Raw genomic sequence first — 17,729 nt, 5'->3', positions numbered from 1 at the left:
TCCGTCAATTGCATGCTGTGGCACCTGAATTTCCCCAGGGGGGATCAATAAAGTGCTATTTTATCTTATCTTATCTTATCTTGTCTTAAAAGGAAAAATGCACATCTCTCTTTCCGTTTTATGTGGTGTCAACTCAAATGCAAAAGCAAAAAGGCAGTGAAATCGTTCTTTCATTTATTGCACTTAAATAAGTAAAACGATTGATACGAAGGTACACGCATTGGTGGGGGTGGATTGAGGAATTCAAACATCATGATGTCTGGCAATGGAATTCATTAGTGGTATTAATGGTAAGTATCAGTATCAGTAGGTGTTCAAAAAAGGAAATTGTAATGTTAATTTTCACCACTGTGACTGGAATTGCTTGTTTTATGCTTTGACAAAAAAGTGTTAAAAATGGGTCTTATATTAATTGTGCATAAATACATATTTTAATGATAAAACCAACCTATTAAAAGGTTGTACAAAAAAAAGATGAAAAATGACAATGCTATGACTATGACTTACCATTGTGCTGCTACTGAATGTAGACATAGGTTGGGTAGTTGATGGTGCTGCTGATGTTGTCAGAGATACTGTGGTAGCTGCTGAAAGAGCAGATGGAATTGTAAGTGGTGCTGTTGGTGTTAGAGCTGCTGTTGTAGTTGTTGCAGGGTCAGCAGTAGTTGGTGCTGCTGTTGTAGTTGTAGAAGTTGCTGTTGCTGTAGTCAAGACAGTTGTGGTTGGTACTGTAGTTGTTGGAGCTACTGTTGTAGTGGTGAAACCTGCTGTTGCAGATGTTAGTGCAACTGTTGTAGGAGCTGCTGTAGTTGTAGTTTGAACAGTTGTGTTACGAGAAGCAGTTGTAGTTGTTGATTGTGATGTTGTAGTTGTTGCAGCTGTTGTAGTAGTTGTCAGAGCTGCTGTTGTAGTCTGAACAGTTGTAGTGGAAGGAGAAACAGTTGTAGTTGTTGGTGGTGCTGTGTTAGTTGTTGGAATGGTTGTCATTGTGGCAGCTGCTGTTGTGAACAGGGCAATTGTGGTGGTGGTAGGAGGAACTGTTGCATTTGTTCGCAGAGGTGTTGTAGTTTGGGTAGTTGTGGTTGGTGGAGCTGATACAGCTGTTGATGATGCTGTTGTAGTTGTTGGTGCTGTTGTAGTCGTGGGTGCTGCTGTTGTAGTCTGGGCAGGTGTGGTGGTAGGAGGAACTGTTGTAGCTGTTGATTGTGCTGCTGCTGTTGTTGAAGTAGCTGTTGTAGTTGTTGGTGCAGCTGTGGTATGTGCTGCTATTGTAGTTTGGGCAGTTGCTGTGGTTGGGGGACCAGTTGTAGTTGTTGGTTGTGCTGTTGTAGTCGTTGGAAGAGCTGATGCAGTTGTTAGTGCTGCTGTGGTAGTTGTTGGTGCTGCTGCTGTTGTAGTTGTGGGAGCTGCTGTTGTAGTCCTGGAAGTCGTGTCGGTAGGAAGAACAGTTGTAGTTGTTGATTCTGCTGTTGTTGTTGAATGAGCTGTGGTAGTTTGTGCAGTGGTAGGAGGAACTGTTGTTGTCGTTGGTTGTACTGTTGTAGTTGTTGTTGGAGCTGTTGTAGTTGTTGGAAGAGCTGTTGTAGTTGTTGGTGTGGCTGTGATGGATGCAGCTGTTGTAGTTTGGGGAGTTGTTGTGGATGGAGGAGCAGTTGTAGTTGTTTGTTGTGCTGTTGTAGTCGTTGGAGAGCCTGATGTAGTTGTTGGTGTTGCTCTTGTAGATGTTGGTGCTGCTGTTGTTGTTGTGGGAGCTACAGTTGTAGTTTGAACAGTTGTGGTGGTTGGAAGAGTAGATATAGTTGTTGGAGTTACTGTTGGAGGAGCTGTTGTAGTTGTTGCGGCTGCTGTTGTACTTTGGGCAGTTGTGGTGGTAGGAGGAACTGTTGTAGTTGTTGTTTGTACTGTTGTAGTTGTTGTTGGAGCTGTTGTAGTTGTTGGAAGAGCTGTTGTAGTTGTTGGTGTGGCTGCTATTGTTGTGGTAGTTGTAATTTGGGCAGTTGTAGTGGTAGGAGGACCTGTTGTAGCTGTTGATTGTGATGTTGTAGTTGTTGGAGGAGCTGTTGTAGTTGTTGGTGCAGCTGTGGAGGGTGCTGCTGTTGTACTTTGGGCAGTTGTGCTTGGAGGAGCAGCTGTAGTTGTTTGTTGTGCTTTTGTAGTCGTTGGAGAACCTGATGTAGTTGTTGGTGTTGCTCTTGTAGATGTTGGTGCTGCTGTTGTAGTTGTGGGAGCTACAGTTGTAGTTTGAACAGTTGTGGTGGTTGGAGGAGTAGATATAGTTGTTGGTTGTGCTGTTGTAGTTGTTGGTGGAGTTGTTGTTGGAGCTGTTGTAATTGTTGGAAGAGCTGTTGTAGTTGTTGGTGTGGTTGCTATTGTTGTGGTAGTTGTAATTTGGGCAGTTGTGGTGGTAGGACGACCTGTTGTAGCTGTTGATTGTGATGTTGTAGTTGTTGAAGGAGCTGTTTCAGTTGTTGGTGCAGTTGTGGTGGGTGCTGCTGTTACAGTTTGGGCAGTTGTTGTGGATGGAGGAGCAGTTGTAGTTGTTGGTTGTGCTGTTGTAGTCGTTGGAGGAGCTGATGCAGTTGTTGGTGCTGCTGTTGTAGTTGTTTGTGCTGCTGTTGTAGTCTGGGAAGTTGTGGTGGTAGGAGGAACTGTTGTAGTTGTTTGTTGTGCTGTTGTAGTCGTTGGAGAACCTGATGTACTTGTTGGTGTTGTTGGTGCTGCTGTTGTTGTTGTGGGAGCTACAGTTGTAGTTTGAACAGTTGTGGTGGTTGGAAGGGCTGATGCAGTTGTTGGTGCTGCTGTTGTAGTTGTTGCGGCTGCTGTTGTACTTTGGGCAGTTGTGGTGGTGGGAAGGACAGTTGTAGTTGTTGGTCGTGCTGTTGTAGTTGTTGGTGTGGCTGCTATTGTTGTGGTAGCTGTTGTGGATACAGTTGCAGTTGTAGTTATTGGTTGTGCTGTTGTAGCTGTTGGTGCTACTGTTGTAGACTGGGCAGTTGTGGTGGCAGGAGGAACTGTTGTAGTTGTTGTTTGTACTGTTGTAGTTGTTGTAGCTGTTGTAATTGTTGGAATAGCTGTTGTAGTTGTTGGTGCTACTGTTGTTGTTGTGGGAGCTACAGTTGTAGTTTGAACAGTTGTGGTGGTTGGAGGAGTAGATATAGTTGTTGGTGTTGCTGTTGGAGGAGCTGTTGTAGTTGTTGCGGCTGCTGTTGTACTTTGGGCAGTTGTGGTGGTGGGAAGTACAGTTGTAGTTGTTGGTTGTGCTGTTGTAGTTGTTGGTGGAGCTGTTGGAGTTGTTGGTGGAGTTGTTGTTGGAGCTGTTGTAATTGTTGGAAGAGCTGTTGTAGTTGTTGGTGTGGTTGCTATTGTTGTGGTAGTTGTAATTTGGGCAGTTGTGGTAGGAGGACCTGTTGTAGCTGTTGATTGTGATTTTGTAGTTGTTGAAGGAGCTGTTTCAGTTGTTGGTGCAGTTGTGGTGGGTGCTGCTGTTACAGTTTGGGCAATTGTTGTGGATGGAAGAGCAGTTGTAGTTGTTGGTTGTGCTGTTGTAGTCGTTGGAGGAGCTGATGCAGTTGTTGGTGCTGCTGTTGTAGTTGTTTGTGCTGCTGTTGTAGTCTGGGAAGTTGTGGTGGTAGGAGGAACTGTTGTAGTTGATAATTGTGCTGTAGTTGTTGGTGCAGCTGTGATGAGTGCTGCTGTTGTAGTTTGGGCAGTTGCTGTGCTTGGAGTAGCAGTTGTAGTTGTTTGTTGTGCTGTTGTAGTCGTTGGAGAACCTGATGTACTTGTTGGTGTTGTTGGTGCTGCTGTTGTTGTTGTGGGAGCTACAGTTGTAGTTTGAACAGCTGGGGTGGTTGGAAGGGCTGATGCAGTTGTTGGTGCTGCTGTTGTAGTTTTTGCGGCTGCTGTTATACTTTGGGCAGTTGTGGTGGTGGGAAGGACAGTTGTAGTTGTTGGTTGTGCTGTTGTAGTTGTTGGTGGAGCTGTTGGAGTTGTTGGAAGAGCTGTTGTAGTTGTTGGTGCCGCTGTTGTTGTTGTGGGAGCTACAGTTGTAGTTTGAACAGTTGTGGTGGTTGGAGGAGTAGATATAGTTGTTGGTGTTGCTGCTGGAGGAGCTGTTGTAGTTGTTGCGGCTGCTGTTGTAATTTGGGCAGTTGTGGTGGTGGGAAGTACAGTTGTAGTAGTTGTTTGTGCTGATGTAGTTGTTGGTGGAGCTGTTGGAGTTATTGTTGGAGTTGTAGTTGTTGGAAGAGTTGTTGTAGTTGTAGGACCTACTGTTGTAGACTGGGCAGTTGTGGTGGTAGGAGGAACTGTTGTAGTTGTTGATTGGAACGTTGTAGTTGTTGAATGAGCTGTTCTTGCAGCTGTGGTGGGTGCTGCTGTTGTAGTTGTTGGTGGTGTTGTAGTTGAGGGAGCTGCTGTTGTAGTTTGGGCAGTTGTGGCTGTGGGGAGGACAGTTGTAGTTGTTTGTTGTGCTGTTGTAGTTGTTGGTTGAGCTGTTGGAGTTGTTGGAAGAGCTGTTGTAGTTGTTGGTGTGGCTGTGATGGGTGCAGCTGTTGTAGTTTGGGCAGTTGTGCTTGGAGGAGCAGTTGTAGTTGTTCGTTGTGCTGTTGTAGTCGTTGGAGGGGCTGATGCAGTTGTTGGTGCTCCTGTTGTAGTTGTTTGTGCTGTTGTTGTAGTTGTTGGAGCTGCTGTTGTAGTCTGGGCAGTTGTGGTGGTAGGAGGAACTGTTGTAGTTGATGATTGTGATGTTGTAGTCGTTGAAGGAGCTGTTGCAGTTGTTGGTGTAGTTGCGGTGGGTGCTGCTGTTACAGTTTCGGCAGTTGTTGTGGATGGAAGAGCAGTTGTAGTTGTTGGTTGTGCTGTTGTAGTCGTTGGAGGGGCTGATGCAGTTGTTGGTGCTCCTGTTGTAGTTGTTTGTGCTGTTGTTGTAGTTGTTGGAGCTGCTGTAGTCTGGGCAGTTGTGGTGGTCGGAGGATCTGCTGTAGTTGATGATAGTGCTGTAGTTGTTGGTGCAGCTGTGATGGGTGCTGCTGTTGTAGTTTGGGCAGTTGTGCTTGGAAGAGCAGTTGTAGTTGTTTGTTGTGCTTTTGTAGTCACTGGAGAACCTGATGTAGTTGTTGGTGTTGCTCTTGTAGATGTTGGTGCTGCTGTTGTAGTTGTGGGAGCTACAGTTGTAGTTTGAACAGCTGTGGTGGTTGGAAGAGTAGATATAGTTGTTGAAGGAGCTGTTGGAGGAGCTGTTGTAGTTGTTGCGGCTGCTGTTGCACTTTGGGCAGTTGTGGTGGGAAGTACAGTTGTAGTTGTTGGTTGTGCTGTTGTAGTTGTTGGTGGAGCTGTTGGAGTTGTTGGAGCTGTTGTAGTTGTTGGAAGAGCTGTTGTAGTTGTTGGTGTGGCTGCTATTGTTGTGGTAGCTGTTGTAGTTTGGGCAGTTGTTGTGGTAGGAGGAACTGTTGTAGTTGTTGATTGGAATGTTGTAGCTGTTGAATGAGCTGTTCTTGCAGCTGTGGTGGGTGCTGTTGTTGTAGTTGTTGGTGCTGTTGTAGTTGAGGGAGCTGCTGTTGTAGATTGGGCAGTTGTGGTGATGGGAAGGACAGTTGCAGTTGTTGGTTGTACCATTGTAGTTGTTGGTGGAGATGTTGGAGTTGTTGGAAGAGCTGTTGTAGTTGTTGGTGTGGCTGTGATGGGTGCAGCTGTTGTAGTTTGGACAGTTGTTGTGCTTGGAAGAGCAGTTGTAGTTGTTCGTTGTACTGTTGTAGTCGTTGGAGAACCTGATGTAGTTGTTGGTGATACTCTTGTAGATGTTGGTGCTGCTGTTGTGGGAACTACAGTTGTAGTTTGAACAGTTGTGGTGGTTGGAGGAGTAGATATAGTTGTTGGTGTTGCTGTTGGAGGAGCTGTTGTAGTTGTTGTGGCTGCTGTTGTACTTTGGGCAGTTGTGGTGGTGGGAAGGACAGTTGTAGTTGTTGGTTGTGCTGTTGTAGTTGTTGGTGGAGCTGTTGGAGTTGTTGGAAGACCTGTTGTAGTTGTTGGTGTGGCTGCTATTGTTGTGGTAGCTGTTGTAGTTTTGGCACTTGTGGTTACAGCTGCAGTTCTAGTTGTTGGTTGTACTGTTGTAGTTGTAGGACCTGCTGTTGTAGACTGGGCAGTTGTGGATGGAAGAGCAGTTGTAGCTGTTGGTTGTGCTGTTGTAGTCGTTGGAGGGGCTGATGCAGTTGTTGGTGCTCCTGTTGTAGTTGTTTGTGCTGTTCTTGTAGTTGTTGGAGCTGCTGTAGTCTGGGCAGTTGTGGTGGTCGGAGGATCTGCTGTAGTTGATGATAGTGCTGTAGTTGTTGGTGCAGCTGTGATGGGTGCTGCTGTTGTAGTTTGGGCAGTTGTGCTTGGAAGAGCAGTTGTAGTTGTTTGTTGTGCTTTTGTAGTCACTGGAGAACCTGATGTAGTTGTTGGTGTTGCTCTTGTAGATGTTGGTGCTGCTATTGTAGTTGTGGGAGCTACAGTTGTAGTTTGAACAGCTGTGGTGGTTGGAAGAGTAGATATAGTTGTTGAAGGAGCTGTTGGAGGAGCTGTTGGAGGAGCTGTTGTAGTTGTTGCAGCTGCTGTTGCACTTTGGGCAGTTGTGGTGGGAATTACAGTTGTAGTTGTTGGTTGTGCTGTTGTAGTTGTTGGTGGAGCTGTTGGAGTTGTTGGAGCTGTTGTAGTTGTTGGAAGAGCTGTTGTAGTTGTTGGTGTGGCTGCTATTGTTGTGGTAGCTGTTGTATATTGGGCAGTTGTGGTGGTAGGAGGAACTGTTGTAGTTGTTGATTGGAATGTTGTAGTTGTTGAATGAGCTGTTCTTGCAACTGTGGTGGGTGTTGCTGTTGTAGTTGTTGGTGCTGTTGTAGTTGAGGGAGCTGCTGTTGTAGTTTGGGCAGTTGTGGTGGTGGGGAGGACAGTTGTAGTTGTTTGTTGTGCTGTTGGAGTTGTTGGAAGAGCTGTTGTAGTTGTTGGTGTGGCTGTGATGGGTGCAGCTGTTGTAGTTTGGGCAGTTGTTGTGCTTGGAGGAGCAGTTGTAGTTGTTCGTTGTGCTGTTGTAGTCGTTGGAGAACCTGATGTAGCTGTTGGTGCTACTCTTGTAGATGTTGGTGCTGCTGTTGTAGTGGGAGCTACAGTTGTAGTTTGAACAGTTGTGGTGGTTGGAGGAGTAGATATAGTTGTTGGTGTTGCTGTTGGAGGAGCTGTTGCGGCTGCTGTTGTAATTTGGGCAGTTGTGGTGATAGGAGGAACTCTTGTAGTTGTTGGTTGTGCTGTTGTAGTTGTTGGTGGAGCTGTTGGAGTTATTGTTGTAGTTGTTGTAGTTGTTGGAAGAGCTGTTGTAGTTGTTGGTGTGGCTGCTATTGTTGTGGTAGCTGTTGTTGTAGTTTGGGCAGTTGTTGTGGTAGGAGGAACTGTTGTAGTTGTTGATTGGAATGTTGTAGCTGTTGAATGAGCTGTTCTTGCAGCTGTGGTGGGTGCTGCTGTTGTAGTTGTTGGTGCTGTTGTAGTTGAGGGAGCTGCTGTTGTAGTTTGGGCAGTTGTGGTGATGGGAAGGACAGTTGCAGTTGTTGGTTGTACAATTGTAGTTGTTGTTGGAGATGTTGGAGTTGTTGGAAGAGCTGTTGTAGTTGTTGGTGTGGCTGTGATGGGTGCAGCTGTTGTAGTTTGGACAGTTGTTGTGCTTGGAGGAGCAGTTGTAGTTGTTCGTTGTACTGTTGTAGTCGTTGGAGAACCTGATGTAGTTGTTGGTGATACTCTTGTAGATGTTGGTGCTGCTGTTGTGGGAACTACAGTTGTAGTTTGAACAGTTGTGGTGGTTGGAGGAGTAGATATAGTTGTTGGTGTGGCTGTTGGAGGAGCTGTTGTAGTTGTTGTGGCTGCTGTTGTACTTTGGGCAGTTGTGGTGGTGGGAAGGACAGTTGTAGTTGTTGGTTGTGCTGTTGTAGTTGTTGGTGGAGCTGTTGGAGTTGTTGGAAGAGCTGTTGTAGTTGTTGGTGTGGCTGCTATTGTTGTGGTAGCTGTTGTAGTTTTGGCACTTGTGGTTACAGCTGCAGTTCTAGTTGTTGGTTGTACTGTTGTAGTTGTAGGACCTGCTGTTGTAGACTGGGCAGTTGTGGATGGAAGAGCAGTTGTAGCTGTTGGTTGTGCTGTTGTAGTCGTTGGAGGGGCTGATGCAGTTGTTGGTGCTCCTGTTGTAGTTGTTTGTGCTGTTCTTGTAGTTGTTGGAGCTGCTGTAGTCTGGGCAGTTGTGGTGGTCGGAGGATCTGCTGTAGTTGATGATAGTGCTGTAGTTGTTGGTGCAGCTGTGATGGGTGCTGCTGTTGTAGTTTGGGCAGTTGTGCTTGGAAGAGCAGTTGTAGTTGTTTGTTGTGCTTTTGTAGTCACTGGAGAACCTGATGTAGTTGTTGGTGTTGCTCTTGTAGATGTTGGTGCTGCTATTGTAGTTGTGGGAGCTACAGTTGTAGTTTGAACAGCTGTGGTGGTTGGAAGAGTAGATATAGTTGTTGAAGGAGCTGTTGGAGGAGCTGTTGGAGGAGCTGTTGTAGTTGTTGCAGCTGCTGTTGCACTTTGGGCAGTTGTGGTGGGAATTACAGTTGTAGTTGTTGGTTGTGCTGTTGTAGTTGTTGGTGGAGCTGTTGGAGTTGTTGGAGCTGTTGTAGTTGTTGGAAGAGCTGTTGTAGTTGTTGGTGTGGCTGCTATTGTTGTGGTAGCTGTTGTATATTGGGCAGTTGTGGTGGTAGGAGGAACTGTTGTAGTTGTTGATTGGAATGTTGTAGTTGTTGAATGAGCTGTTCTTGCAACTGTGGTGGGTGTTGCTGTTGTAGTTGTTGGTGCTGTTGTAGTTGAGGGAGCTGCTGTTGTAGTTTGGGCAGTTGTGGTGGTGGGGAGGACAGTTGTAGTTGTTTGTTGTGCTGTTGGAGTTGTTGGAAGAGCTGTTGTAGTTGTTGGTGTGGCTGTGATGGGTGCAGCTGTTGTAGTTTGGGCAGTTGTTGTGCTTGGAGGAGCAGTTGTAGTTGTTCGTTGTGCTGTTGTAGTCGTTGGAGAACCTGATGTAGCTGTTGGTGCTACTCTTGTAGATGTTGGTGCTGCTGTTGTAGTGGGAGCTACAGTTGTAGTTTGAACAGTTGTGGTGGTTGGAGGAGTAGATATAGTTGTTGGTGTTGCTGTTGGAGGAGCTGTTGCGGCTGCTGTTGTAATTTGGGCAGTTGTGGTGATAGGAGGAACTCTTGTAGTTGTTGGTTGTGCTGTTGTAGTTGTTGGTGGAGCTGTTGGAGTTATTGTTGTAGTTGTTGTAGTTGTTGGAAGAGCTGTTGTAGTTGTTGGTGTGGCTGCTATTGTTGTGGTAGCTGTTGTTGTAGTTTGGGCAGTTGTTGTGGTAGGAGGAACTGTTGTAGTTGTTGATTGGAATGTTGTAGCTGTTGAATGAGCTGTTCTTGCAGCTGTGGTGGGTGCTGCTGTTGTAGTTGTTGGTGCTGTTGTAGTTGAGGGAGCTGCTGTTGTAGTTTGGGCAGTTGTGGTGATGGGAAGGACAGTTGCAGTTGTTGGTTGTACAATTGTAGTTGTTGTTGGAGATGTTGGAGTTGTTGGAAGAGCTGTTGTAGTTGTTGGTGTGGCTGTGATGGGTGCAGCTGTTGTAGTTTGGACAGTTGTTGTGCTTGGAGGAGCAGTTGTAGTTGTTCGTTGTACTGTTGTAGTCGTTGGAGAACCTGATGTAGTTGTTGGTGATACTCTTGTAGATGTTGGTGCTGCTGTTGTGGGAACTACAGTTGTAGTTTGAACAGTTGTGGTGGTTGGAGGAGTAGATATAGTTGTTGGTGTGGCTGTTGGAGGAGCTGTTGTAGTTGTTGTGGCTGCTGTTGTACTTTGGGCAGTTGTGGTGGTGGGAAGGACAGTTGTAGTTGTTGGTTGTGCTGTTGTAGTTGTTGGTGGAGCTGTTGGAGTTGTTGGAAGAGCTGTTGTAGTTGTTGGTGTGGCTGCTATTGTTGTGGTAGCTGTTGTAGTTTTGGCACTTGTGGTTACAGCTGCAGTTCTAGTTGTTGGTTGTACTGTTGTAGTTGTAGGACCTGCTGTTGTAGACTGGGCAGTTGTGGTGGTAGGAGGAACTGTTGTAGTTGTTGGTTGTATTGTTATAGTTGTTGTTGGAGCTGTTGTAATTGTTGGAAGAGCTGTTGTAGTTGTTGGTGTGGCTGCTATTGTTGTGGTAATTGTAATTTGGGCAGTTGTGGTGGTAGGAGGACCTGTTGTAGCTGTTGATTGTGATGTTGTAGTTGTTGGAGGAGCTGTTGCAGTTGTTGGTGCAGTTGTGGTGGGTGCTGCTGTTACAGTTTGGGCAGTTGTTGTGGATGGAAGAGCAGTTGTAGTTGTTGGTTGTGCTGTTGTAGTCGTTGGAGGGGCTGATGCAGTTGGTGCTCCTGTTGTAGTTGTTTGTGCTGTTGTTGTAGTTGTTGGAACTGCTGTAGTCTGGGCAGTTGTGGTGGTCGGAGGATCTGCTGTAGTTGATGATAGTGCTGTAGTTGTTGGTGCAGCTGTGATGGGTGCTGCTTTTGTAGTGTGGGCAGTTGTACTTGGAGGAGCAGTTGTAGTTGTTTGATGTGCTTTTGTAGTCGTTGGAGAACCTAATGTAGTTGTTGGTGCTGCTCTTGAAGATGTTGGTGCTGCTGTTGTAGTTGTGGGAGCTACAGTTGTAGTTTGAAAAGCTGTGGTGCTTGGAGGAGTAGATATAGTTGTTGGAGGAGCTGTTGGAGGAGCTGTTACAGTTGTTGTGGCTACTGTTGTACTTTGGGCAGTTGTGGTGGTGGGAAGTACAGTTGTAGTAGTTGGTTGTGCTGTTGTAGTTGTTGGTGGAGCTGTTGGAGTTGTCGGTGGAGCTGTTGTAGTTGTTGGAAGAGCTGTTGTAGTTGTTGGTGTGGTTGCTATTGTTGTGGTAGCTGTTGTAGTTTTGGCAGTTGTGGTTGCAGCTGCAGTTGTTGGTTGTGCTGTTGTAGTTGTAGGACCTACTGTTGTAGACTGGGCAGTTGTGGTGGTAGGAGGAACTGTTGTTGTTGTTGGTTGTACTGTTGTAGTTGTTGTTGGAGCTGTTTTAGTTGTTGGAAGAGCTGTTGTAGTTGTTGGTGGGGCTGCTATTGTTGTGGTAGTTGTTGTAGGCTGGGCAGTTGTGGTAAGAGGAACTGTTGTCATTGATTGGAATGTTGTAGTTGAATGAGCTGTTCTTGCAGCTGTGGTGGGTGCTGCTGTTGTAGTTGTTGGTGCTGTTGTTGTAGTTGAGGGAGCTGCTGTTGTGGTTTGGGCAGTTGTAGTGGTAGGAGGACCTATTGTAGCTGTTGATTGTAATGTTGTAGTTGTTGAAGGAGCTGTTGCAGTTGTTGGTGCAGTTGTGGTGTGTGCTGCTGTTACAGTTTGGGCAGTTGTTGTGCTTGGAGGAGCAGCTGTAGTTGTTGGTTGTGCTGTTGTAGTCGTTGCAGGGGCTGATGCAGTTGTTGGTGCTCCTGTTGTAGTTGTTGGTGCTGCTGCTGTTGTAGTTGTTGTAGCTGCTGTTGTAGTCTGGGCAGTTGTGGTGGTAGGAGCAACTGTTGTAGTTGATGATTGTGCTGTAGTTGTTGGTGTGGCTGTAATGGGTGCTGCTGTTGTAGTTTGGGCAGTTGTTGTGCTTGGAGGAGCAATTGTAGTTGTTTGTTGTTCTTTTGTAGTCGTTGGAGAACCTGATGTAGTTGTTGGTGATGCTCTTGTAGATGTTGGTGCTGCTGTTGTAGTTGTGGGAGCTACAGTTGTAGTTTGAACAGCTGTGGTGGTAGGAGATATAGTTGTTGGAGGAGCTGTTGGAGGAGCTGTTGTAGTTGTTGTGGCTGCTGTTGTACTTTGGGCAGTTGTGGTGGTGGGAAGTACAATTGTAATTGTTGGAGCTGTTGTAGTTGTTGGAAGAGATATTGTAGTTGTTGGTGTTACTGCTATTGTTGTGGTAGCTGTTGTAGTTTTGGCAGTTGTGGTTACAGCTGCAGTTGTAGTTGTTGGTTGTACTGTTGTAGTTGTAGGACCTACTGTTATAGAGTGGGCAGCTGTGGTGGTAGGAGGAACTGTCGTAGTTGTTGTTTTTACTGTTGTAATTGTCATTGGAGCTGTTGTAGTTGTTGGAAGAGCTGTTGTAGTTGGTGTGGCTGCTATTGTTTTGGTAGTTGTAATTTGGGCAGTTGTGGTGATAGGAGGAACTGTTGTAGTTGTTGATTGTAATGTAGTTGTTGAATGAGCTGTTCTTGCAGCTGTGGTGGGTGCTGCTGTTGTAGTTGTTGGTGCTGTTGTTGTAGTTGAGGGAGCTGCTGTTGTACTTTGGGCAGTTGAAGTGGTGGAAGGAGCTGTTGTAGTTGTTGGTTGTCCTGTTGTTGTTCTGCGTGGGGCTGTTGTAGACTGGACAGTTGTGGTGGTAGGAGGAACTGTTGTAGTTGTAAGAACTGCTGTTGTAGTGCGGGCAATTGTGGTGGTAAAAGGAGCTGTTGTGGTTTTTGGTGCTGCGGTTGTTGATGCTGCAGCTGTGTTTGTAGTTTTGACTGAAAGTTGTTGTAGACATACAGTATATTTGTTAATTTAAATAATTTTTGCACTCCCTCCAAAGATAGCACATTAATGCAACTAATAAACGTCTCATCATAAAAGAATATTCCATGGTTATAAACAATCATGTTGTCATTTGTAAAATGCCAACTATGAAAAAAATAGTATAAAATAATAAAAATAATATTATAAATAATGTTCACATTTGTAAGAGTTGTCACTAAAACTAAAGGCGACATGATGCATGACAAGGACACTAACCTGCATTAATACTGTCGGGGATGACATTGAGTGATACAATTGAAGTATTGATTGCCATTTGGAGAGATTCCACTGCACTGGTGGTTGTCGGAACCACTGTCTGGTTGTTAAAGATCAAATTGGTTTCCACCTTAACAGAGCCAGGGCTAATGAGAGAAATGTTGGTCAGTGTGGAATATTTTGGGAGCAATCATGAATCTCTGAAACAGCATAAATATTTCTGAAAGTGTGTGAGTATTACCTAAAACGTATCACAATGCATCTCTGGAAAGTCAGTGGATATGCAGCATGGAAAGCTCTGTTGAACTAAAGAACAGGAAAATATGAATGTGATGTGATATGATTTGTTTGTTTATGTCTCTAAATTAAGATAATGAAAAATATGTGTTTACATTTATTTTACATTTGCTTTATCTCAAAAGAGGACTTTTGAATAAATGAGTAGTATTTTACCTCTGTTGTAACATTATTAGCCAGCGCTATGTATTCTGGGGACTGTGAGTCCTTGTATGCTTGGATGAAAACACTGTCAATATTAAACAGTAGAATCAGGAAGCCCTCATCATCTTGTGGTGGATCAGTTGATGCCGTAGTTATGGCATTGGTGATGGAGGGGATGGTTGTGGTTATCAGTGCACTGGCTGCAGCGGTAATAGAAACTCCAGTAGGAGCTGTTGTCGAAGCTCTGGTTGGAGATGATTCTTTTGTTGTTGCTGCTGAAATCTGGAAGTAGACAAACAGTGTAAAGTAAGAAGGAACAGTGCAAAGTAAGAAGGTCCCCTGGATTTCTGCAATTTCACACATTGTTTTGGGTTGTTTGTTTCTTATGTTTCCTGTTTTTTTTCATGTCATTGCATTTTTTTCTGTTAGTCTGTTGCATGAACTGTCAAATCAATTATTTAAGATTAATAGCCAATGATATTCAATATGCACACCATAATGACATAATGGATTGATTCCCACCGGTTCCACTCTGCAATACACTACTGCAATACACTTTATCACCATCCATGAAATTTCCAACATAATTTTAGGATATGAGTGATGATCTTGCATGATGTTTTTCTCTCCTGAGATTATGAATTAAATCTTTAAGGAGACCTTGTAAAGAGGCAGTGAATACTGAGAGGAAAAACTAAGGAAAATTTGTATATTAACACATTTTTAATGTGAAGTTTGTATGGTCAAAAACAAGTGTTTGAAAAATGGTTTTGAACAGTAATTTAATAAGTGCGTTAGAGCAATACAGAATGAGGACATTTTAGAAATGAAATTCATGATTATTTCATTCTGTATCATAGGTCTGCATTTTTGTTAGAAAAGTTTTATTTCCTTTGACAAAAATCTAGAGGACAATTAAAGTTTGCTGTAAAAATCTGCAGTTGGACAGGTACTTTTAAATCATGTACTTACCAATACTGTTGATGATACTGTTGTAGTTGTAGGTTGTTCTGTTGTAGTTGTGTGAGGGGCTTTTGTAGGCTGGGCAGTTGTGGTGGTAGGAGGAACTGTTGTAGTTGAGGGTGGAGGTGTTGTAGTTGTTGGTGTGGCAGCAGTTGTGGTGGTAGCAGCTGCAGTTGTAGGTGTTGGTTGTGCTGTTGTAGTTGTGGTAGCTGTTGTAGTATGGGCAGTTGTGGTGGTAGCAGCAGCAGTAGTTGTTGGTTGTGCTGTTGTAGTCTTTGGAGGAGCTGATGCAATCGTTGGTGCTGCTGTTGCAGTTGTTAGTGCTGTTGTTGTAGTTGAGGGAGCTGCTGTTGTAGTCTTGGCAGTTGTGGTGGTAGGAGGAACTGTTGTAGTTGTTGATTGTGCTGTTGTCATTGTTGAAGGAGCTGTTGTAGTTACTGATGCAGCTGTGGTGGGTGCTGCTGTTGTAGTTTGGGTAGTTGTTCTGCTTGAAGGACCTGTTGTTGTTGGTTGTGCTGTTGTTGTGGGAGCTGCTATTGTTGTGTGGGCAGTTGTTGTGGTGGGAGAAGCAGTTGTAGTTGTTGGTTGTGCTGTTGTAGTTGTGTGAGGGGCTGTTGTAGACTGGGTAGTTGTGCTGGTTGGAGGAACTGTTGTAGTTGTTGGTGCTTCTGGTGTAGTTGTTGGTGGAGGTGTTGTAGTTGTTGGTGTGGCTGCTGTTGTGGTAGCTGTTGAAGTTGGGGCAGTTGTGGTGGTTGCAGTTGTTGGTTGTGCTGTTGTACTTTGACCAGTTGTGGTGGTTAGAGCAGCTTTTGTAGTAGTTGGTTGTGCTGTTGTAGTTGTTGGAGGAGCTGTTGTAGTTGTTGTTGCAACTGCTGTTGTTATATTAGTTGTGCTCTTAAATGAGATTCAGGTATAAACACAAACAAGCAAAAATGTTATTAACAACATAAGTTAACATAGTATGACACTTATATCTCAATCTATATATTCAACCAATGGGATCATTTTTTTTTTGTTTTTGTTTTTGTTTTTTTACTTTTACTATCAACTTTTAACAAAGTATTTTAGCTGTTGAAATAAATTAGCATTGTTTTATTTTTTAGTTATTTCTGTCTTTTTTCTGACGGCGCAGCCAACGGCAGCTAGTGGAACTCAACACACGCGCCGTGGGTCTGTACTTGTTTACATACCAAGCATTGTTTCAATAATGATAAAATAAAATTATAGTTTTTCAAATATATTATTAGATTTATTTCAGTTCATTTTATTTCATTATTACTTAATTTAAGTCAGGTTTATATTGTTTAACACTTTATTTAGCACTTCAAATTGTAGATGTATTTTGAACAAAAATAGTATTCTTACCTTAGTAGAAGGTCATTTGACATTGCCACTTCACATTCCGAAAACATTGTTCATACAGTTTTAAAGTTGTGATTATGAGGCGTTCTAAGTTTTGTAGCGGTATTACATGAAAATGGATTCATATCTAAATCTTTTTTAATTAGTGATATTTGGAAGGGACAGTTTTTTAGCAATGTGGTATTTAAAAAAAATGTTCTCCTATTTTTTCCTCAGCCTAACATTTGTCATCTAGGAACTATTCCTACTACACTTGCTGGCACTATACGTATATTAACTTACAGAAGGGGTCACATATATACTGCGCAAGCAAGCACACATGTTCCTTTAAAAATGTAAAAAACTATAATGACAATAAAGGCAAAAAACTTTTTTGCCTTTATTGGTCAAGTCACAGTAAAGACAGACAGGAGAGATTTGGAGAGAGAGGGGGATGAGTCTGACATGCGACAAAGTATGCCCCTTAGACCAAGGTGCCCCTTTCCACACTGAATTAAATGAATTATAGTTATGTAGTGGTGAAAACCATGCAACTGTCTACAACCAAATTCCTGGAACTTCAGGCATTGAAGGTTTATACAGTGCTTTAAGAAAGTATTCACCCCCCGTGACTTTTTCTGTGGTGTTGCATTCTGATTTTTCTTTTTTTATTGCAAATATTTATCTTTGTTTTAAAATGTTAATCAATGAATGAAATGTTGATCAATGGATTGCTGCACGTTTGATTATTGTTGTGTATTGTAGTGGTTTTCTGCTGTAACTACTTAAGATGCTGTTCTCTCAGGTCTCTTTTTCAAATGTTTTAGCACATCTAAACTGATATACAGTATTTTGACACGCACTTCCATACAGTGATTTTGGTTTTGTCAAATCATATCTGCATATGGTGCCCATATATTGGTGCCCACTACTGATTATAACAGACTGTAGTAACTGTGTACTTGGATGGTTATCCAGAGAGATCTTATTATTTTGGGCAACACTGTGTAAAGCAATCTCATTTGTCTAGGTGTGCACCATAATCATAAAAATGAGAGAGAGAGAGTAGGACAGTTCCCTGGTGCAGCACTAGACATGGAGGCTTACCCACTATTAAACAAGAAGGAGCTGAAAACTGAACTCTTTCTAATTTATAGCAATGATGACTTCAAGAACTGCAAAGGTGCAGTGCCACTGTACCAGTTATTCACGTACCAGTTATTCATGGGAACTTTTTCATAGCACCTTTTGTACTTTAGCCCTGGAAAAGTAAGACTGTAATTATTATTACTTCAATTCAATTACAAAGGGCTGAGTTCAAGCATTTATACATCAGGGTTTTGTTCAATTCACCCCCAGTTCAATCAAATTAGGAAGGGGACCTTGTTTATCATTCAATTATTGAAAATAATTTGATATAACATGACTATCCTATCAAAACTGCTAACAAATGTATGTGATTGAAAAGCTGTGAGTAATTTTAATATTTTGCATTTCACACCAAATCAAATCATTGTACAGAAATGAAGACCATTTGCGATAATTCACTATTTACTTTATACATGTTTTGGAATGATTTTATTTTACCCCTGAAGGGGGTTCTCTTTACTTCTGTATTTATTATTATTATTGTAATTATTATTATCATTATAACATTGTCCTTTGAGAGGAGCAGTGAATATTGAGAGAACATGAGGAAATGGAACTTCTATTAACATATTTATAAATATGAATTTGGTTTTATGTTTTAAAAACATTTGTATGTGTATTGATCAGTTTTATCCCAGAGATTTTTTTCCCCAAAAATCAAATCCAGAACATAAAACCCATTGCCACAACAATATGTTCATGAAGGAATATTTTATTGCTCTCACCATTACAATGATAATTACTTCTTTAAAAGGAAAAGACATGTATATTAAACTATAATGTTCACACATAGTTATCTGTCTTTTATTAATTGTTCAGGTATATATTTTTACGTGAAACCAAACCATTCAAATGTTGTTGAAAGGTTTTAATCAAACAGTAGCCTATCAAGTTAACAATCATGGCATTTTTTTTTTTTTTTACATTAGATATAGATCAAACTAAAAAATTAGCAAGTAGGAAAATACAACAAAACATTTAACATGTGTAAAGGAACCAATAATGATAAGGAAGGTGCAATTAAT

At 42.9% G+C, this 17,729-nt stretch overlaps 1 protein-coding gene across 1 annotated transcript; it reads right to left on the bottom strand.

Annotated features, from left to right (window-relative positions):
* Window positions 1-10,036: 10,036 nt before the first annotated feature.
* On the bottom strand, window positions 10,037-12,565 carry LOC139667724 (GATA zinc finger domain-containing protein 14-like). Its single transcript, XM_071547216.1, has 4 exons — window positions 11,728-12,565; window positions 11,316-11,547; window positions 10,330-10,874; window positions 10,037-10,083 (listed from the first exon to the last, which is right to left on the bottom strand). Exons 1-4 carry the CDS (start codon window positions 12,563-12,565, stop codon window positions 10,037-10,039), a joined length of 1,662 nt encoding a protein of 553 aa, XP_071403317.1.
* Window positions 12,566-17,729: the final 5,164 nt, after the last annotated feature.

This window comes from Centroberyx affinis, unplaced genomic scaffold (assembly GCF_046629955.1).
Source record: "Centroberyx affinis isolate AG114_WGS23_722 - 3 ecotype Tasmania unplaced genomic scaffold, CSIRO-AGI_Caff_v1 ptg005727l_1, whole genome shotgun sequence".
Classification (NCBI taxonomy): domain Eukaryota; kingdom Metazoa; phylum Chordata; class Actinopteri; order Beryciformes; family Berycidae; genus Centroberyx; species Centroberyx affinis.
Note: the sequence above shows the minus strand (reverse complement) of the source record. Positions and strands in the feature narration are given on the sequence as shown.

Coding starts and splice junctions, on each gene's coding strand:
- LOC139667724 (XM_071547216.1), bottom strand. CDS start 12,565: ATGTCTACAACAACTTTCAGTCAAAACTACAAACACAGCTGCAGCATC. Junction 11,548..11,727: donor CAGCACCAACATCTACAAGA/GCATCACCAACA, acceptor ACAACTGCCCAG/ACTACAACAGCAGCTACAAC. Junction 10,875..11,315: donor ACAATCAACAGCTACAATAG/GTCCTCCTACCA, acceptor CAACTACAACAG/CTCCACCGACAACTCCAACA.